The sequence below is a fragment of the Egretta garzetta genome, unplaced genomic scaffold, assembly GCF_000687185.1.
Source record: "Egretta garzetta isolate BGI_Z169 unplaced genomic scaffold, ASM68718v1 scaffold441, whole genome shotgun sequence".
Classification (NCBI taxonomy): domain Eukaryota; kingdom Metazoa; phylum Chordata; class Aves; order Pelecaniformes; family Ardeidae; genus Egretta; species Egretta garzetta.
This window is the reverse complement of record NW_009258757.1, coordinates 124274-141234: the sequence shown is the minus strand read 5'-3', so window position 1 is coordinate 141234 and position 16961 is coordinate 124274. Positions and strand designations below refer to the sequence as shown.

Below are 16961 nucleotides of genomic sequence, written 5' to 3'. Positions count from 1 at the left end.
CTACATGTTCTCAAATAATTCACAGATACCACAATTTGTACTGTGAAATACTTGTATCTTGCAGTGATTTCAGAAGCTTGAGAGAAAACAGATACTAGTACAGAATGATAATGACATTTTTCATAAAGTGATGATAAAACTCTGCAATCTCTAAGTAATGTGGTGGTCGCCTTTAACTGCCAGAAGGACTGAAGGAGCCCATTTGCAGAACGAAGCTTGGGGGGTCTTTTTTCCCTCTTGGGTTAATTTTTCTCCTTCTAAAACTCCTAGCAGCACTGTTCCTCATAAAAAAAAACCCAAAAAACAAAACAAAAAAAAAAACCCCAAATATACCTTTGGAGGTTAATATCAAACAAAGAAGACTTCTGCTCAGAAGATAAAAGTATGTTGTTCTGAGCAACATTTTCCAATGTTACTTCTTTCAGTAGTGTGAAATTCCTATACCTACTCTGGCAAAAGGATGATCTGTTCAACGGGTGCAGAAAACCAGGCTCCTTTTTGTGCAGTTTTTTGTAATAGTGCTGTCTGAATTTCTGGTGGCTTTTCTCATGTATTCCTGTGATTATACATCTTGGTTTTTTACCTGGAAGGAGAAAAGCAAGATAGTCAGGTAAAGACTCTTGATAGCTGCTCTTTAGCTGTCATTTCTAGTTCTGTCTTGTTTTTTCTTGGCTGGGAATGAGTGGCAAAACAAAGCCTGGATAATGAAGTGTCCATGGAGTTCAGAATATGATCAAAACCACCTTCCATATTGAGGCAATTAATTACACAGAAGTTAATTATCAGAACTAACCATAAGCCTCAGAATAACACATAGAAATATCTATGCTAAACAAACCAGTTTGGTTTGTGTTCTGACTGAAGCAAAAGAATTTACTTTTGGGATTGGTCACAAAAGCAACAAATTAATAGCAAAACTGTATGTACTGCAGATTGTGAACTTAGAAACAATGTTATGTTTGCACCTGGAAACTTGATTTAAGAATTATATTCCTACCTGATGTCTTCTCTAGGAGTTAAACAGCATGGAGCAGGTCATTTAGTGCAAACAATTAAATATGCACAAAAAATTCACAGGGCAAGCATTATTTACTGACATACATAGCAAACACTTCAGCTGTTTCCATTTCCAAGCAAAAATGGAGAAAAACTTAGTTTTAGTTGTTTAAAAAAAATGTTAGTAATTTTAGAATATTTATTCCGGGGGGGGGTTGAGCTTGCTTTTGTGGTACACCACCTATAAATGTTTGCCTCACTGAAGAGTAATTTTCTGGTTATAGTTTTCTGTTTCTAAAGAGACTAAAAATTCCTTTACATTTACAGCCCAGTAGGCCTGGTTACCCCAGTCCGAGATCCAGTGAAGGGTTTTATCCAAGTCCACAGCATATGGTACAGCCAAATCATTACCAGGTATTGCATTTAACACTCTGCATGTATGTTTTCATACGTGGGGTTTATAACTCAGTTGCAGCTGGTGGGATTGATTCACTTCTTACGCGGTTTATTTTCATTCAATTCTGTTAAATGGTTTTTGGTTTACATCAGAACAAACCCCAAACTGAACCTGCTAGGTTTAATCCAGATGGCAAATACTTTCGTATCTGATACGGTGCTCAGATTCCTAAAACTACAGTGAAACACATCAGACATTTTCATATCTATTGAAGGAATGTGTTGTTCATGTTAACATTTGTGCTAAGCTATAAAATGACTTGCCTTATAAAATGGCATTAGCTAATGGACTTTCCTTGGGCTTATTGCTACTCTGTTCCCTGATGATTCTCTGAAACATTTTTTTCTGTTGGCTGATCGCCACCTGTAGATCTACCACATCATATACTCACAGGTTTTGCTTTTCTTCCTAACACTGCTGAAGAAATTGAAAACAAAAGTTTGTCATGAAAGTACTTTAAGCATTCATGGGTTTGCTCAAAGCTGTAGCCATATATAGCAGTCTTGGTTGAGATTTTTTTTTTCCATGGAGAGGGGGAGGTTTTCATTGTTTCAATGAGTACTTCAGACTCATTAAAACTACTTTGATTTTCCGGTGGAAAAGTTCTCAGGCTGGGCAGCTAAGCACATTAATTACATGCCGTCAATCAAGACTTAAGCTTGTAACATACACCAGGGGGTACATTTTTATATGGCTTGGTAGGGTAATGGGTGCAGGCTCCTATTAACTTGGATATGAGCTCTGCATGTGTAGCTCTTACAAGTGTATCAATAGGTTTACTTTTGTTCATCAGAGGACTTTGATCTTTTTGGCTGCAGAGGTTAAAACGTACTCTCTAATGCCGCTGTTTTGATAAGCGTCCTCAAATAGTTACTGTTATTCTCAACAGTTGTATTTATATGTAGTTATAGTTATCCTCAAGCAGTTAAGTTATGATAGACATCCTCAAAGACTTAAAAAAGAGGTTTTGTGTCGTATTTTGGCTTGGCTTCCTTCTTCTGATGTTGGTTCCCTTCCTCCCTATCAGTGACTGCTTGAATTGAGTCATTTCTGCGCTCTCATATTTGCTCCCTTGAAAGAAGGGGGAGCTATTAATTATGGGCGAGCAATAGTCTTATTAATGTAACTCTTTTTTTCTTTTTTCTTTTTTTTGTGTTTCGCCTAAAGGTGTCTGGCTACCCTGGTTCTCATGGGATACCAGCCATGGCAGGCAGCATTTATCCTGGGCAGGCTTCTCTCTTGGATCAAGCAGATTCCTGGAACCATCGGCCTCAGGAAATATCAGTGTGGCAACCAAACATGGAGGTATTGTGAACTGACACATCTGTTGTTGCGCTCTGTGCTGTAGATCCACTTTTTTATTACTTGGGTACATCTGGAGATTATTGTAGGAAAATTGCTTCTCTGATGTTTTATAAATTACCTTACTGCAGTGGGATGGGAGTCATGGCTGAATTCTGTTCTTTTTGAAACAGATCCTCCTGTGGTTGGGCATAACACAAATTCTTGATAAGTTATTGCTATTTATTATCTTAACTAAATGAGTTGATAGCAAATATTTTGTTTGTTAAAAGAAGGCTTTATTTAGACTTATTGTTGTTAATAGAGATGGGAACATTTGTGTAAAAATACGTAATATCATTACTGTTCAAAAATACCTCTCATGGGAGATACCCAGCATAGCTAAAGTACTTGAGGCTTCCCCATAACTTATCCAGAACAGAACATGAAATGATCTGCAAAACGGTTCTTTAGTTGAATTCCTCTTAGGTACTTTTCAGCCTGTCATGATTGCACAGAGTTGCTGCAAGGAGCATTAGATTAATTCCCCCTTTAACCTTCTGTAATTTTTTTTTCTGTTCTCCTCCCAATACTTTATACTTTCTTCATTCCATTTTATCCTCCCACAAAGATTTGATTTGTGCAGCTTCTGTCTTAAATTCATTTTGTCTCTAACCAATGCTCTATTCCCTGTGCCTTTGATAAAGATTTCAGTGATAACTGAGGCTTACTTTTTAAACACAGGCAAGCACATAGGTGTCCAAGTCTTCCATTTGCCTCTTGGTTGATTTGGCCATGTATTGTACCACTGCAACTTGCTGCTGTGCTGTTGTTCACACTGTATATAGTTAAGGGTTTTAGTCCCAAGTTCAGTATTGACTGTAGAAACAACTTAAGTCTAACTGTGTTGTGCTTGAATAAAGTGTTGATGGAAGCATATAGAATCATAAAATTATAGAATGGTTTGGGTTGGAAGGGACCTTAAAGGTCATTTCATTCCAACCCCCCTGCCATGGGCAGGGACCCCTTCCACTAGACCAGGTTGCTCAAAGCCCCATCCAGCCTGGCCTTGAACACTTCTAGGGAGGGGGCATCCACAGCTTCTCTTGGCAACCAGTGTCTCCCCACCCTCACAGTGAAGAATTTCATCCTTATATTGAATCTAAATCTACCCTGTTTCAGTTTAAAGCCATTGCCTCTTGTCCTGTCACAGCAGGACTTGCTAAAGAGATTGTCCCCGTCTTTCCTGTAGGCCCCCTTTAAGTACTGAAAGGCCGCAATCAGGTCTCCCTGCAGCCTTCTCTTCTCCAGGCTGAACAACCCCAACTCTCTCAGCCTGTCCTCATAGGAGAGGTGTTCCAGCCCTCTGATCATCTTCGTGGACCTCCTCTGGACCCACTCCAACAGGTCCGTGTCCATCTTATGTTGGGGACCCTGGAGCTGAAGGCAGTACTCCAGGTGGGATCTTAGGAGAGTAGAGCAGAGAGGGCTCCAGAGCTGGATGCAGTATTCCCAATGGGGTCTCACCAGAGCAGAGTAGAGGGGCAGAATCACCTCCCTCGCCCTGCTGGCCACACTTCTTTTTATACAGCCCAGGATACAGTTGGCTTTCTAGGCTGCGGGTGCACAATGCCAGCTCATGTGAGCTTCTCATCAACCAATGCCCCTAGTCCTTCTCCTCAAGGCTGCTCTCAATCCATCCTCCACCCAGCCTCTGTTTGTGCTTGGGATTGCCCCAACGCATGTGCGGGACCTTGTACTTAGCCTTCTTGAACTTCATGAGGTTCACATGGGCCCACCTCTCAAACCTGTCAAAGTCCCTCTGGGTGGGATCCCTTTCCTCCAGCATGTCAACCACACCACACAGCTTGGTGTCACCTGCAGACTTGCTGAGGGTGCACTCAATCCCACTGTTCATGTCACCAACAAAGATGTTAAACAGCGCCAGTCCCAGCACCTACCCCTGAGGAACACCACTCGTCACTGGTCTCCACTTGGACATCGAGCTGTTGACTACAGCTCTGAGTGCAACCATCCAGCCAATTCCTTATTCACCGAGTGGTCCATCCGTCAAATCCATGTCTCTCTAATTTAGAGACAAAGATATGAATGCTTTGCATGTGTTGGTAATAATAAGTTACAGCCAAAGTTTTCACAAAAGCTTGGGCATTTGGTTACCTAAAAACAATCTAAGTGAAGTTGTTACCAAACTCCCTTAAGAATACTAATTTATACACTTCTTGCTAACGATTTCCAGACAGCACTCGGTTATGTTACATTCAGTATTGTAAGCTTAAGACATGCATAAAAACTTACTCAGAAATCATTAAAAATGTTTTTGTGGCAGGCTTTGCAAGTGTCAGCTAAAACTGAAAAGTGTATTTGTTTTGGGTAAAAAATGTATCTTGCCGCTCATAAAAACTGGATCGTTACATTATTGCTCAAGACCAAGAAAAGGAAATTGATAAATCTGGATTTGGTGTCCAACTTAAATGAAGTACAGCATAAGAAGTGACAACATTACTGAAAAACAGAACGGAATTTTTCAAATCTTTTTGGTTCCAGTGATTAGGAGCAAGGCAGATAAAATGTTTGGAGTTGGAGTTCCTTCTGGTGGTCTGCTTTGGTTTATAAGGAGTTGAAGGAACTCTGCTTGACTGTTGTGCGTTTGGGCTTTTAGAAATAAGTTATTTTATAATCTATAAGTTTTTGCAGCTGTTTACACAAATTTTAAGTCGTGAGACTGAATAAACTTACTCTGTTTTGTAGGATTCGGGAACTTTGGACGTACGAGGAATGGGCCAGGTTCTACCCACACATCTCATGGAGGAGAGGTTGATACGACAACAACAAGAGATGGAAGAAGATCAGCGCTGGCTTGAAAAAGAGGAACGATTCCTGGTAAATACTTCGTTTCATAGTGCTTCTTAATTCATTCTGATTTTTCTTTTTTTATTGGAGCTTGCTAAAACTGATCACTTCTGTGAAATGAGACCATTTACTTAACATAGGAGTAACTGCTGAAATGTGGGTTTGGAAACAGTTTTTAAATTAAGTGTTCAGCTAGTGAGTGAGTCCTGTATTATAAATAACCTTGAACAGCTGGGGTTTTTAGTCAGTCTCACTTTATCCAGTTGAGTATTTATGTGTGGGAAGTTGTGGGTATAATTGTGTCAATCTGGAGATTGCCTGTTGTTAAGGAGATAGATCTGTGCATACTCTACCCCTAAAAATGGGATAACCATCAGCTGTCTAACAACCTTGACTGTAGTAAGAGTTGTATACAGTCTGGCATTGGAGGAATAATGAGACACAGTAGTAGTGGGAAGAAAGAATTTGAGAGCGAGCTCTGTGAAGTGGGGAAAAATCTCCGAACATCACCAGGAGGCGAAAGAGGTGCATTGGTAATGGGATCTTCTGTTACTTTTTCTCTGCAGTTCCATGTTTTCCTGTCAGTGCCACTGGTGTATTTTTTTTTAGTTCAATTCTGGCTTCCCAGTTTTCAAAATTCAAGTTCTGTGTTAAAATTCTCCTACTTGAGACTGATGGCTACAGATGCAGCAGATGGTAGTAGCATATTACTCTGTATAGGCTCATGCTGGGGAGCCTATAGGTGCGTGAGCCTCGCTTGACAGGTGGATAATTTACAGTGGTATGGTATGGGTTGTAACAAATCTCAGTCGCATGTGTGGTCCCAAGAAGCATATTTCAAGGAATGTTTTGGTTTGGAAGCCTTTTATGTTGTACATAGGTTTGTTACAGGAGGTAAGTTTGAATAAATTCGTTCTTTATTTAAAGCAGGTGATGATAATGGTCTGTGGTTTCCGTAAGAGCTCTCTGCACTGTCTCCAGGAAAATCTTAGTTGTACAGATGAACTAGTTTTATGTTAAACACCAAAGTTGCTGGTCGTGATTGTCTCTCAGAACTTGAAACAGTCTTTTAGGGATTTAGGGAAAGCCAGGACACCGAGTTCCTTGAAAATAAGGATTTATGCTTTATTCTACAGGAAGCCTGTGGGCGGGAATGGAGAGCAGATCTTGTACGTAGATAGTGTTACCAGGACCTTATTCCTTGCCAATTGAATTGTCTTAGTCCTTCAGGGGTTTAGTTATGTATGGTATTTCAGCACAGCTGATGACTGCAAAGACAACCTAGGTAGGATAAATCTCTGCTGACTCTTGAGAGCTACTGATAGATGCCTCCGTGTCCAGTACATGTTCCAGCCAAGATCCAGATTGTGCCAGAGTTAAGATGTTACTTTTGATTAAAGGATGTTGAAGCTCGTTTTTGGCTGGTTTCCTTGTAAGTGCACTTGGGAATTTGCGGTTTGCCCCGGGATGACCGTAAAGAAACCACTGTACTCAGATTGCTTTGTTCAATTTATTATGAGCTGAAGAGAGGGAGGGGAAAGGAAAATTTCTTCCCTAATTTAGGCATTAGCTTTTCCAGTCTCGAGTGGCACATGTTGCTTGTGACTTTCACAAGCCCGGGAGGTCAAATTGATCCATTGTGGGTTAAAACTTTCAAGATTGTCAAGAACTTTTTGAGGAATTTATGTATTTACTGAGAATGAGGCATTGTGATTTCAGGTGGTGGCACTGGATTGTGTGGGAACTCTCTGCAGACGACTTTCTGAACTTCCTGACCCTTTCCGCAGAATAGATGACAGTTACTTGTAGCGTTTGTTGTTCTGCTTTGATTCAGCCTCTGGGCCATTAGGATGTTTACTGTCACCCAAACTGCTGTTTGAGGAGGGACTTTTTGGTTTGTCTTTTGATCTGTAATACAGTCTTAGCATATGTTTGGAAAAAAATTACTGTGTTTTCATTATGTGTTAGTTTTTATTGTGAGGAGACACCATCCCTAATGCCACCCCCTACTCAAAGGAGAGCTAGTACTGATGAACGCGTGAGCAGCTGTAGAGCTCTGCAGCTTTACCAGAGGTGGATTTGGTTGATGTAAACCCTTAGAGGGTTAAAAAAGCAAAAAATGGAGAAAGTTTGAGTGGAAGTAAGCATGAACTTAAATGGCCAAAATGAGGAATTGGAATCCATGAGAGACTTCAGTTCTTTTTCTTTCCGCACTAATATTTTGACTGTACAGACTTTGGGGTTTCTACTTGAATGGCTGTTACATATTTATGTGCTGTGTCAAAAGCTAAACAAGCTAATGATAGCCACAGGGTATATTTGAACCCATAGCAGGATGTATTTCAGAGGAATCTTCAGTTTATGGATGGGTGTTTCTTGGAAAAGGAATGCGGTTTTCTAGGTTTAGCCCTGAAAAAATCAAGATGGTATAAAAGTCACTGTGGGGAGTCACTCCTGGAGGCCTTGCAGATCTCCCAAAGGATATCCACAATTTATACATGAGAGTCCAAACGCAGGTCCAGTGTAGAAATAATCCATATATTACATGCACACACTTCTTGCCCTGTGTCCTCTAGTGAGACTAGTGACATTTCTTCTCTTGGGGAAGGGTCTTCCATAATTTCACTCCGGGTGATTTGTCACAACAACCCCATGCAGCGCTACAGGCTTGGGGAAGAGTGGCTGGAAAGCTGCCTGGCGGAAAAAGACCTGGGGGTACTGGTTGACAGCCAGCCAAATATGAGCCAGCAGTGTGCCCAGGTGGCCAAGAGGGCCAACAGCATCCTGGCTTGTATCAGAAATAGTGTGGCCAGCAGGAGCAGGGCTGGGATTGTGCCCCCAGCACTGGTGAGGCTGCGCCTACTACCTGACAGGAGGCTGTAGCGAGGTGGGGGTCGGCCTCTTCTCCCTGGTAACGGGCGATAGGACGAGGGGGAATGGTCTGAAGTTGCACCAGGGCAGGTTTAGGTTGGACATTAGGAAAAAATTCTTCACCGAAAGGGTTGTCAAGCATTGGAATGGGCTGCCCAGGGAGGTGGTCAAGTCCCCATCCCCGGAGGTATTTAAAAGCCGGGCAGACGTGGTGCTTAGGGACATGGTTTAGTGGTGGGATGGCAGGCTTAGCTTAATAGTTGGACTTGATGATCTTAAAGGTCTTTTCCAACCTAAATGATTCTATGATTTAGGGGTGAGAAGCAATTTAATTTTTTTCAAAATCAATGTCATGTCTCATGCTTTGAGACACCTTTCTGCACTAACCTTTAGACTTGGATAAAATTATTTTGCTGAAGTGTGGCTCTGCCTTGCCTGCTACAGGCGGGTTTCAGAGAACAATAGAGAGAGCAGAGCCAGATTTTAATTTTTCACTTCGATAACTATACAGTGTCGTGTTCTCAGTTAAAACTGGCTAGTTTCAAAAGCTGCTCTATTCACACAGTCCTCAGGCTCTCACTTCTACTGTATCTCACTTCTGCTGTGGAGAATTGAACTCACAGGGGAGTAACTGCGAAGCATTTAATGTAAGACACTGCAACGAGAAGAAAAACCCTCAGTGGGGTTTCTGTTAATACAATTTTTGTTTCCCTAGAGTAACACCAACTTGCTGATGACTTGAAATTTTATTGCTGCATCTACAGGGGAAAAATACAACTCAAAGCATGTTAATACAAGTATAAACAGCACTGATGCTTGTTTGCTAGAAGAGACACCCTAGATGAAGAATTCAGTCGCAATGGCACTGCAAGGGAAATTTGCCGGTCTTTGGAGAGGTTGTTATCAGTGTAAGCAGTTTTCCTGAAACTGGTCCTTTGAGAACGTGTGACTAGTCAGTACTTGAAAAGAGAGAGGAATTTTTTTTGCAAGCTGCAGCCTCAACAGAATCCAGATTTCTGAAATTCTGCTGAAAAAAAGAGAAAACAAACAGATCTCTCTTCATGGGAAACTCCTGAATCAAAATAAATCTGCCGTGTAAAAACTGAAGAGTAAAGAAGTGTTTAATTTTAAATTGTACTAAATATATCCATTGGGAGGTGAAAAGAGAATGGGTAGGGGATGTGATTTGGGGGGACGTTTTTGCAGGACTGACACTCCCTCCCACCCACGATGGAGAGGGGATGTAGGACAGCAGTCTGGTAGCTTTAGTGGACACTGATTAAACTTGTGGGCTTGTATGCTGTCTTTATAAAATTGCTTTGGATAGCAGCATTTCCAGCAAGGAGGAAAGAAATCTCTGAATTAATTTTTGAGGAAGCTGAAGCAAAACCAAACCATTATTGCTCTTAAAGCTTGATACAGGTGACTACAGGAGACAGTCTCTGTCCAGGACACGTGCAGGTGGAGGGGTGAGATGGCACATTGACACGTTACATCAAACAAGTGGATGTCTGTTCGGCCTTTTATGTAGGGAATCTCACTGTTGGGTTTTTTTAGGTGCTGCAGTCCTGAGGACTGCGTTTTTCACTGATCATTTATATCCTCTGATGTTCAGACCTCAGCAGACAAGCAGAATCACAAGAAATTAATGAAGTTCTCATTCTGCACTTTTCTCCTGAGTTGTTTTTTGATCATATGGGTATTTCTACCCCAAAAAATAAAATTGACAAAGATTAATCAAGATTTTTCTTGTACATAGCACATAGAAGCCAAACGAACAACCTCCATCCCCCAAACGGCTTCTCTGCTGCTGGCACTTGCAGCTCGCTGTAACTAAAAGGTTTGGTCCACTACCCCGCAGTCTGGCGTGCGTGCTGCGATACTTGCACTTACGTCCAGCACGCTGACTTTCCTTTACAGTATTTGCACACACAGAAAATTGGGATCAGACTCCTCCATTAGGGCCACAGGATGGGTATGGTAATCTTCCAGCCCTGACTTCTTGCGTGTAGAATTAATTTCAAAGCAGATCAAATAATTCAACGAGTTAAAATAATTTTTAAAGGATGCTTTTACTTGTAGGTTTTGACAGAAATTTGGAACTGCCAAAAACTATCCTGATATTTAATTGAATTGGTTCTAGGAGAGAGTATACCATATGTATTTTAATACGGAGTTTGACCCAAACGGAGAATTACCAGTAACCACAGACAGGAAACCAGTGGTGCTGGTGATGCCATGAGAGACCCTACTGAACTGATAGCTAGCTAGTTTGCTTCGCAGAAGTTGGGGAAAAAAACCTGTGTCATTCTGTGTCTTTTCAAGGTGACCTTTTAAGTTCAGGAGTACAGCGAAGTTAGTGATTTTTATGCTGTAACTTTTGGCCCTGTCGTTAACACAGAATCACAGAATGGCAAGGGTTGGAAGGGACCTCAGGGGATCATCCAGTCCAACCCTCCTTCTAAGGCAGGTTCACCTAGAGCAGGTTGCATAGGACATCGTCCAGGTGGGTTTTGAATATCTCCAGAGAAGGAGACTCCACAACCCCCCTGGGCAGCCTGGGGGCTGTCACCCTCAAAGGGAAGAAGTTTTTCCTCATATTCAACTGAAACCTCTTATGCTTCAGTTTGTGCCCATTGCCCCTTGTCCTGTTGCTGAGCACCACTGAGAAGAGTCTGGCTCCGTCCTTGTGACATCCACAAACTATCTCTGAACGTTCTGCAGAATGCTTTTCTTCTTTTGGGCTTGTTTAATTATCTGCTTCCTCATATGTATTTAGTTTCCAGTTTAAACTTTTCTTTGTGGCTGTATTGATGTTACGTGGCATTGGTTTTTATCGTATAAAGATATATATGTACATGCCTTTTAGTGACTCCTCAGCAGACAGCAGTGTTGTGCAAAGAAATTTATAGTCCTTTCCTGTGATAGGTTAAGAAGAAATAACACGCATAGTTTCCTTATCATGTTTGGGTTTGTTTTTTTCTGAAATTCCCACATAGTTGTGGTTTTGTCCTATTTTGACACTGAGAACTGCGATTCGACTATAATTGATGTGAACTGTTGCTAAAATAAGATTTTAATTTTTAGCCTGAGAAAATCCCACCAAGACATTACAATTTGGCATGTCCTGAGAATGCCAAGACTTACAAGTTCTTTTATTAGTGAGTAACCCAAAATACTGGAAATAAAGTAGATTATGTTCCAGTTTGTCAACATATGTATCCTGTCTGAAAAGTCCTCTTGAGGTTTCCAAAGATTTCAGATAGTAGACTATTTATTAGGAAAAAAAAAAATTTACTTCTGAAGGATTTTGATTTTCTGCAAGATTTTAATACCATATAGTTCCTCCTTTAAATATGTCTCTGTAATGAATGTAATAATCAGTAAAAAAGGCTTTGCTTAAACTTGTATTTTAGTTTAGTACAGTTGGAACTTTCACAAAAAAAAAATTCAGAGCACTACGTTTTGTGTGCTTGAGAAGTCCCACCATACTATGAGCATGAAGCACAGCTGAAGATGATTTGTCATCATAGTCGGTCACTGTTTAGCTTCAAGGCTTAAAAAATGTACTCGCAGGTGACAACTTGTTGAGATAAAGCTGAAATCCTAAATCTGCAGTTTCCCAAAGGCTTCGTTTTCTGAAACAGCCTTACACTGCTCAAGAGTGTAAGGCACAGCCGTTGTAGATAGACACTTGCTTGAGGGCTTCCCAACCAAGTGGATGTCTTCAGGGTTCTCCCCTCTCCACTTCATCTCCCTGTTGTATATACACCCTCAGTAGAGCTCTGCTCCAACAGGTCCCAGAAATGTTCTCCGTAAAAGCACACACGCTGAGCACCTCAGCACCCACCACCCAGTTTGCAGCCCCTTTAGCTGCCTCTCAGAAAGGGTTGTTTGCTCTCCGGCCAAGAACCTCTGTGTATCTGATGGTACGCCCAGTGCCGGCATGGAAGAATCATTCAGAGGAGTGTCTGTGGTTTTCGGGAGGGCTGCCGTGGAGGTATAGGGCCGTAGCAGGGACTGGAAAGATAGAAGGATGTGCTTTGGGGCTGTGAAATGGTGTGTAAAGTACAGAACAGGTCAGTTTTGGTGTGAGGCTTATTTTTGACCTAAAGAATGTTGCATTAAACACATTGGAAGGATCTCAGTATTAAAAATTAAGCAACGCGTTGCTATGTAATGCCGGCACAAGGGGCTAAAATGAAAGCTCTTACCACTGTAGAAGTGTAAGAATTGCTGCTAAATAATATTTAAAAATACAATGGGAGTTTGATCTTGGATATCACCTTTACTTGTAAAATAGTTTGTCTTTTGAAATTTCCACAGCTACACAAACGAATAAATCAGAGATCACCTACTAAAATGGGAGTTGTTGGAATTTATCAGAACACAGTCAAGTCACTAGAAATATAATTGGGCCTCCTCCTCTTGGTCATTGGGCACAAAAATGTGTTGAATATTTCTCTGCTGTTTCTTGTGTTCCTAACTATCCAAGTTTTGATGGGGCAGAGGGAAGAAAATACTTGGAGAGGTTGAAAGAGCTTGCGTTCATGTGCCGCTAAAGATTTTCAGTCCCTGTTTCTAAGATGTAAATACGCAGATCATGGAGATATAGGAGGGTTGTGTAGCTGCACAGACTGCTTGTGGACCCTCTGGTTTGCCATTACCCCTTGGCACTTTGTTTTCAGATCACGATCTTAGAGGTGCCCGGCCAACATCACTGCCTTCCATGGCTTTGCCTACATGGGGGTAGTCAACAGGACTTGGTATTTTTGTCGGCAATTTGTGAAGCAAGTGCTTGTCAAGTTACAATACTCATTATAGTAATATTTTGTGTGTGTTTACAACCTTTCTGTGAAATGATTCTTAGACTGTAGGTAGGCGTTCGTATACTGTTCATGTAGTGACGGCCTGGAGTCCGCTCATCTACTGCAGGTTTGCTGCTGGTTTTGGCCTGGGGACTTGAGTTATTGCTGTGATGTGAAGTTGCAGAATTGGGCATTTAGTGAGTTTAGATGCTGAAAGCGAGGACCTTGTTAGTAAGACAAGGAGGAGATGGATATTATGTCTGTTAATCTATCTTTTTTCTTATAATACTAGAAAAAAATCTGTTACGTGGACTAGTGAGCATTTTGTTCTTCTGAAGCTTCTAAAATGCTCAAGACTTCATTGTCTTTGGAGTCTGGTTAAGACAAATTATGACCATCAGTGTAATGGAAATGTTGTTAGTCTTAGGCTTAGATAAACAAGGATAGCTATTTGCTTTAGCTTAAAAATACAATGAGAAACATGACTTTAGATATCTAATGAAGTAACTGACATACCCATATGAAACGAGACTTTAATCAGAAAAAATACTTTCATCATAATAAAGGAAATAAACTGGAGATTCCCCAGTGGTAGGTTTCATCTTAAAATCTGTCACAAATTCCTGGAGAAACCTTGGGAAATTGCTTGCTTGTGTCTGCTTCAGTTCTTCATGTTTAAGATGGGGTTAAATATTTCCCTGTCTGCTATGATTCGTCTATTTTTAATCTGCAAGTTCTTTCAGGCAGTGACTGCCTCTGGCTGTGCCTCAGTCTGCGGAAGACTGAATGAAAATCCAAAGTATAAGCCCTTCTGGCAGACTACCAGCGCAATTGGGAGTATTTTTAATGATATAAGATCAATGTTAGGGTATCTTTGCAAGTTCTGTTGGCCGTGCTGGCTTTTTCGGGTCATTTAGGCAGGATATGTGAGTTGAAATTATTCTTCAGTGCTTTTAGAAAGGAAGAAGGAAAGGGATTTGGAGTAGCTTTAAACAAGAAATGGATATATTTGTCCCCCAAAACTGACCCTGAAAGAATACATATCTGTTCATGGGGTCAGTTTAGTTACTGTCAATATTCACATGGCTGCATTTTTAGAAGTAAAAAAGTTCAGTCTTACTCTGTCTATGTCCATTTTATGCATTTATCCATATGGACATATGAAATAAGTTGTATTTGCACTGATGCAGATGTGCATTTTCATCCGTTTTCTGAAGAGAATGAACTCAGAGTCTTGCAGGATGGTGATCTGACGAGTCAGATAAATCCCCTTTCTTTGCTGTTGTGTGCCAGAATTGGCACACTAATTAGCACTCTCATTTTGCTGAACTCGTATCTCCAGATCAGTGTTAACCTTTGGTTCGCATCGGCTCTCCCTTTGTCTTTCCCTGTACTTAATGTTCTCGAGGAATAGGTGTAACATAGATGGATTTGCTGGGGGGATGAGAGAAACGACCAGTTTCTATGAAAAAAAAAAAAAAATGGGACCAGTCTTATTTTTACTTTTTAAAACAACCAAGCCCCGAGTTCCTGTAGCACTTAAAACATATAAAATGGAAATTCATTTGTTTGTTGCTTGTGTCAGGAGAATAGTGCATCTGGATGCCTTTATCAGCTTTCTGTAGCCAAATGCAGTGGTTAAAGAGCTCCAGTAATTGGCCCCATTTGCAGGCTCGGAGAGGGAGCCAAGTACATATAAGCCATCCTCAGGCAGGAAGTGGGAATTAATGCACAGCGTTTCTCATCTGGTGGTTGAAATTTTGCTGTTGGGAAGCAAACAAATTTTTTTTGTATTTATTCATTTTTTAAATTTAACAACTTTTGCTGCCTTTGAGAAAACTAAAATGCAGGTTTTCCAATGTTGTGTTAGGGAAATGGTACTATCAATATTTATAACAAGCATTTTTACACGTGCGCTGAGAATGGGTGGTTGAGAAGCAGTCGAGAAGGCTGCCAGGAATTTCGGTAGCTGCAGTTGCAGAAGTGCGTAGTCGCAGCAGCGGGGGTGCATAGGCTGGAATGAAATGACATCTGGTTTTGTCAGTGTAAATTTTTAACAGCATTTTCCTGTCTTTATAATGATTTCAAGCTTAGATCGTGTGAATCAGTAAGCAGAGTAGAGAATGAATTTTTTAATTTTTGTTTTAGAAACCCGATGTGCGGCTCTCCAGGAGCAGCATCGACCGAGAGGATGGAGGTCTCCAGGGCCCAGTAAGTATGTGTGGGATCTTTTCATCTCCCGACTCTTTCTCTGGTTTGTTTCCTAGTAGAACATGTTGTACGCTGTCTTGATTATGGGAGATGATTTAAAGTTTTTGCTGAATGTTTCCCCTATTATTACATGGTTCTACAGCTTTCCAAGAGGCTCAGCTTCTGTGGGAACAGCAGCCGTGGCAAACTTGTTCATGCAGCAGTTTGGGGGATTTTGGGTTTGGGTTGTTGCTTTTTTTTTTTCCCCCCTTGAAGCTGCTGTTGTAACAAATACTAAAATGTTTCCAGAAATATGTTGCAATAATTTTTTTAATGTTCATGTGCTGTATAATTGGGCCTTTTATTTAAAAACGTGGCTAGTTTTCTGAAAGTTCTGTCAACAGGAAGCGGGATTCAAATAACTTTTGCAGTTGTTTAAATATCTGAAGGGTTTTCTTACCAGGAATGTAAATGTTACTGTTGTATTACCCAGAAATCTGTTTGGAGTAAATGATCCGCTATGAAACAAATGGAATAAACCCCATAGCCATTCATTTATTGCCAGACAACAGCTGCAGCTGGGGTATTCTTTCTTACTGGCTTAACTCCTGTCCGTTGAACAAAAACGTCTCTCTGATTGTTTAATTGCCTTTGGAATCTCTGAATCATTCTGATGGAAAGGAGGGGTTAGGCTAGGGGCTGTTATGATAGAAACCTAATGCTTCATCTACTGTTTGTCCCCAGGGATCACCTTTAAAATAGTTACCGTTTTAAATTCACTTCCCCCAGTTCATTTGGGATGCGATGGTAAATTCCTAGTTTGGCTTCAGTATTTCTTCATTACCTAAGAATTTAGGGATTCTCCCTGCATTTGCAGCCGAAGCACAATCATGAATGAGTGTATTAATGACACTGCAGCGTGCTCTCTAGAGACGTTCAGGTCTGGAAGCCGCTAAGATTTTTTTCCATGAAATTGGAGACATTTATCCGTTACCGTTATGTCTTTGCTATCGTTGCGTCTTTATAGAAGAGCAAGTAAAGTAGCGCTGCATTTTGTGCTGCTCATGAAGACTTTTGAGGTAACTTGGAGGTTTTGAAGTCACGTCAGAGGTTTGATTCATGTGGCTGTCAGTGGCAGTGGGTTTTTGAAGTGCAGCTTCTTGCAGCCAGCTGTTTTCTCTGACTTCTGCTTGATTTCAGCATGGCTGCCTGGGGTTAGAATGAAAAATACAACACCCAGATCCCAAACTGCTTGCAGGGGAAAAGAGTGTGAAGAAAACATTTAGTGATCATTGGCAAAATCAGTTTTAAGAGAGACTCTTAATTTGCAATAACTACATTTCTAGTTCCAGGATTTGATTTTGCATTTTCATAGTTCTTAATACATTCAGAGCATAACTCTGAGTTCATTTGCAGTGGGAAATGTCTAATGCATCTGTGAGTCAATCTCAGTTTCTCATCTAGAGGTTGAGAAATAGGAAGTAGTC

General features: G+C 40.9%; 1 protein-coding gene across 4 annotated transcripts in view; it reads left to right on the top strand.

Annotated features, from left to right (window-relative positions):
* The window catches only part of PTK2 (protein tyrosine kinase 2), a 233240-nt gene that overhangs the window by 205086 nt on the left and 11193 nt on the right, over positions 1–16961 (top strand). For all 4 annotated transcript variants that reach the window (XM_035888979.1, XM_035888978.1, XM_035888980.1 and 1 more), the window contains 4 exons: positions 1324–1410; positions 2621–2758; positions 5504–5635; positions 15433–15495. In XM_035888979.1, the coding sequence (XP_035744872.1) occupies positions 1324–1410; positions 2621–2758; positions 5504–5635; positions 15433–15495 (420 nt within the window). The remainder of the gene's footprint in view (positions 1–1323; positions 1411–2620; positions 2759–5503; positions 5636–15432; positions 15496–16961) is intronic.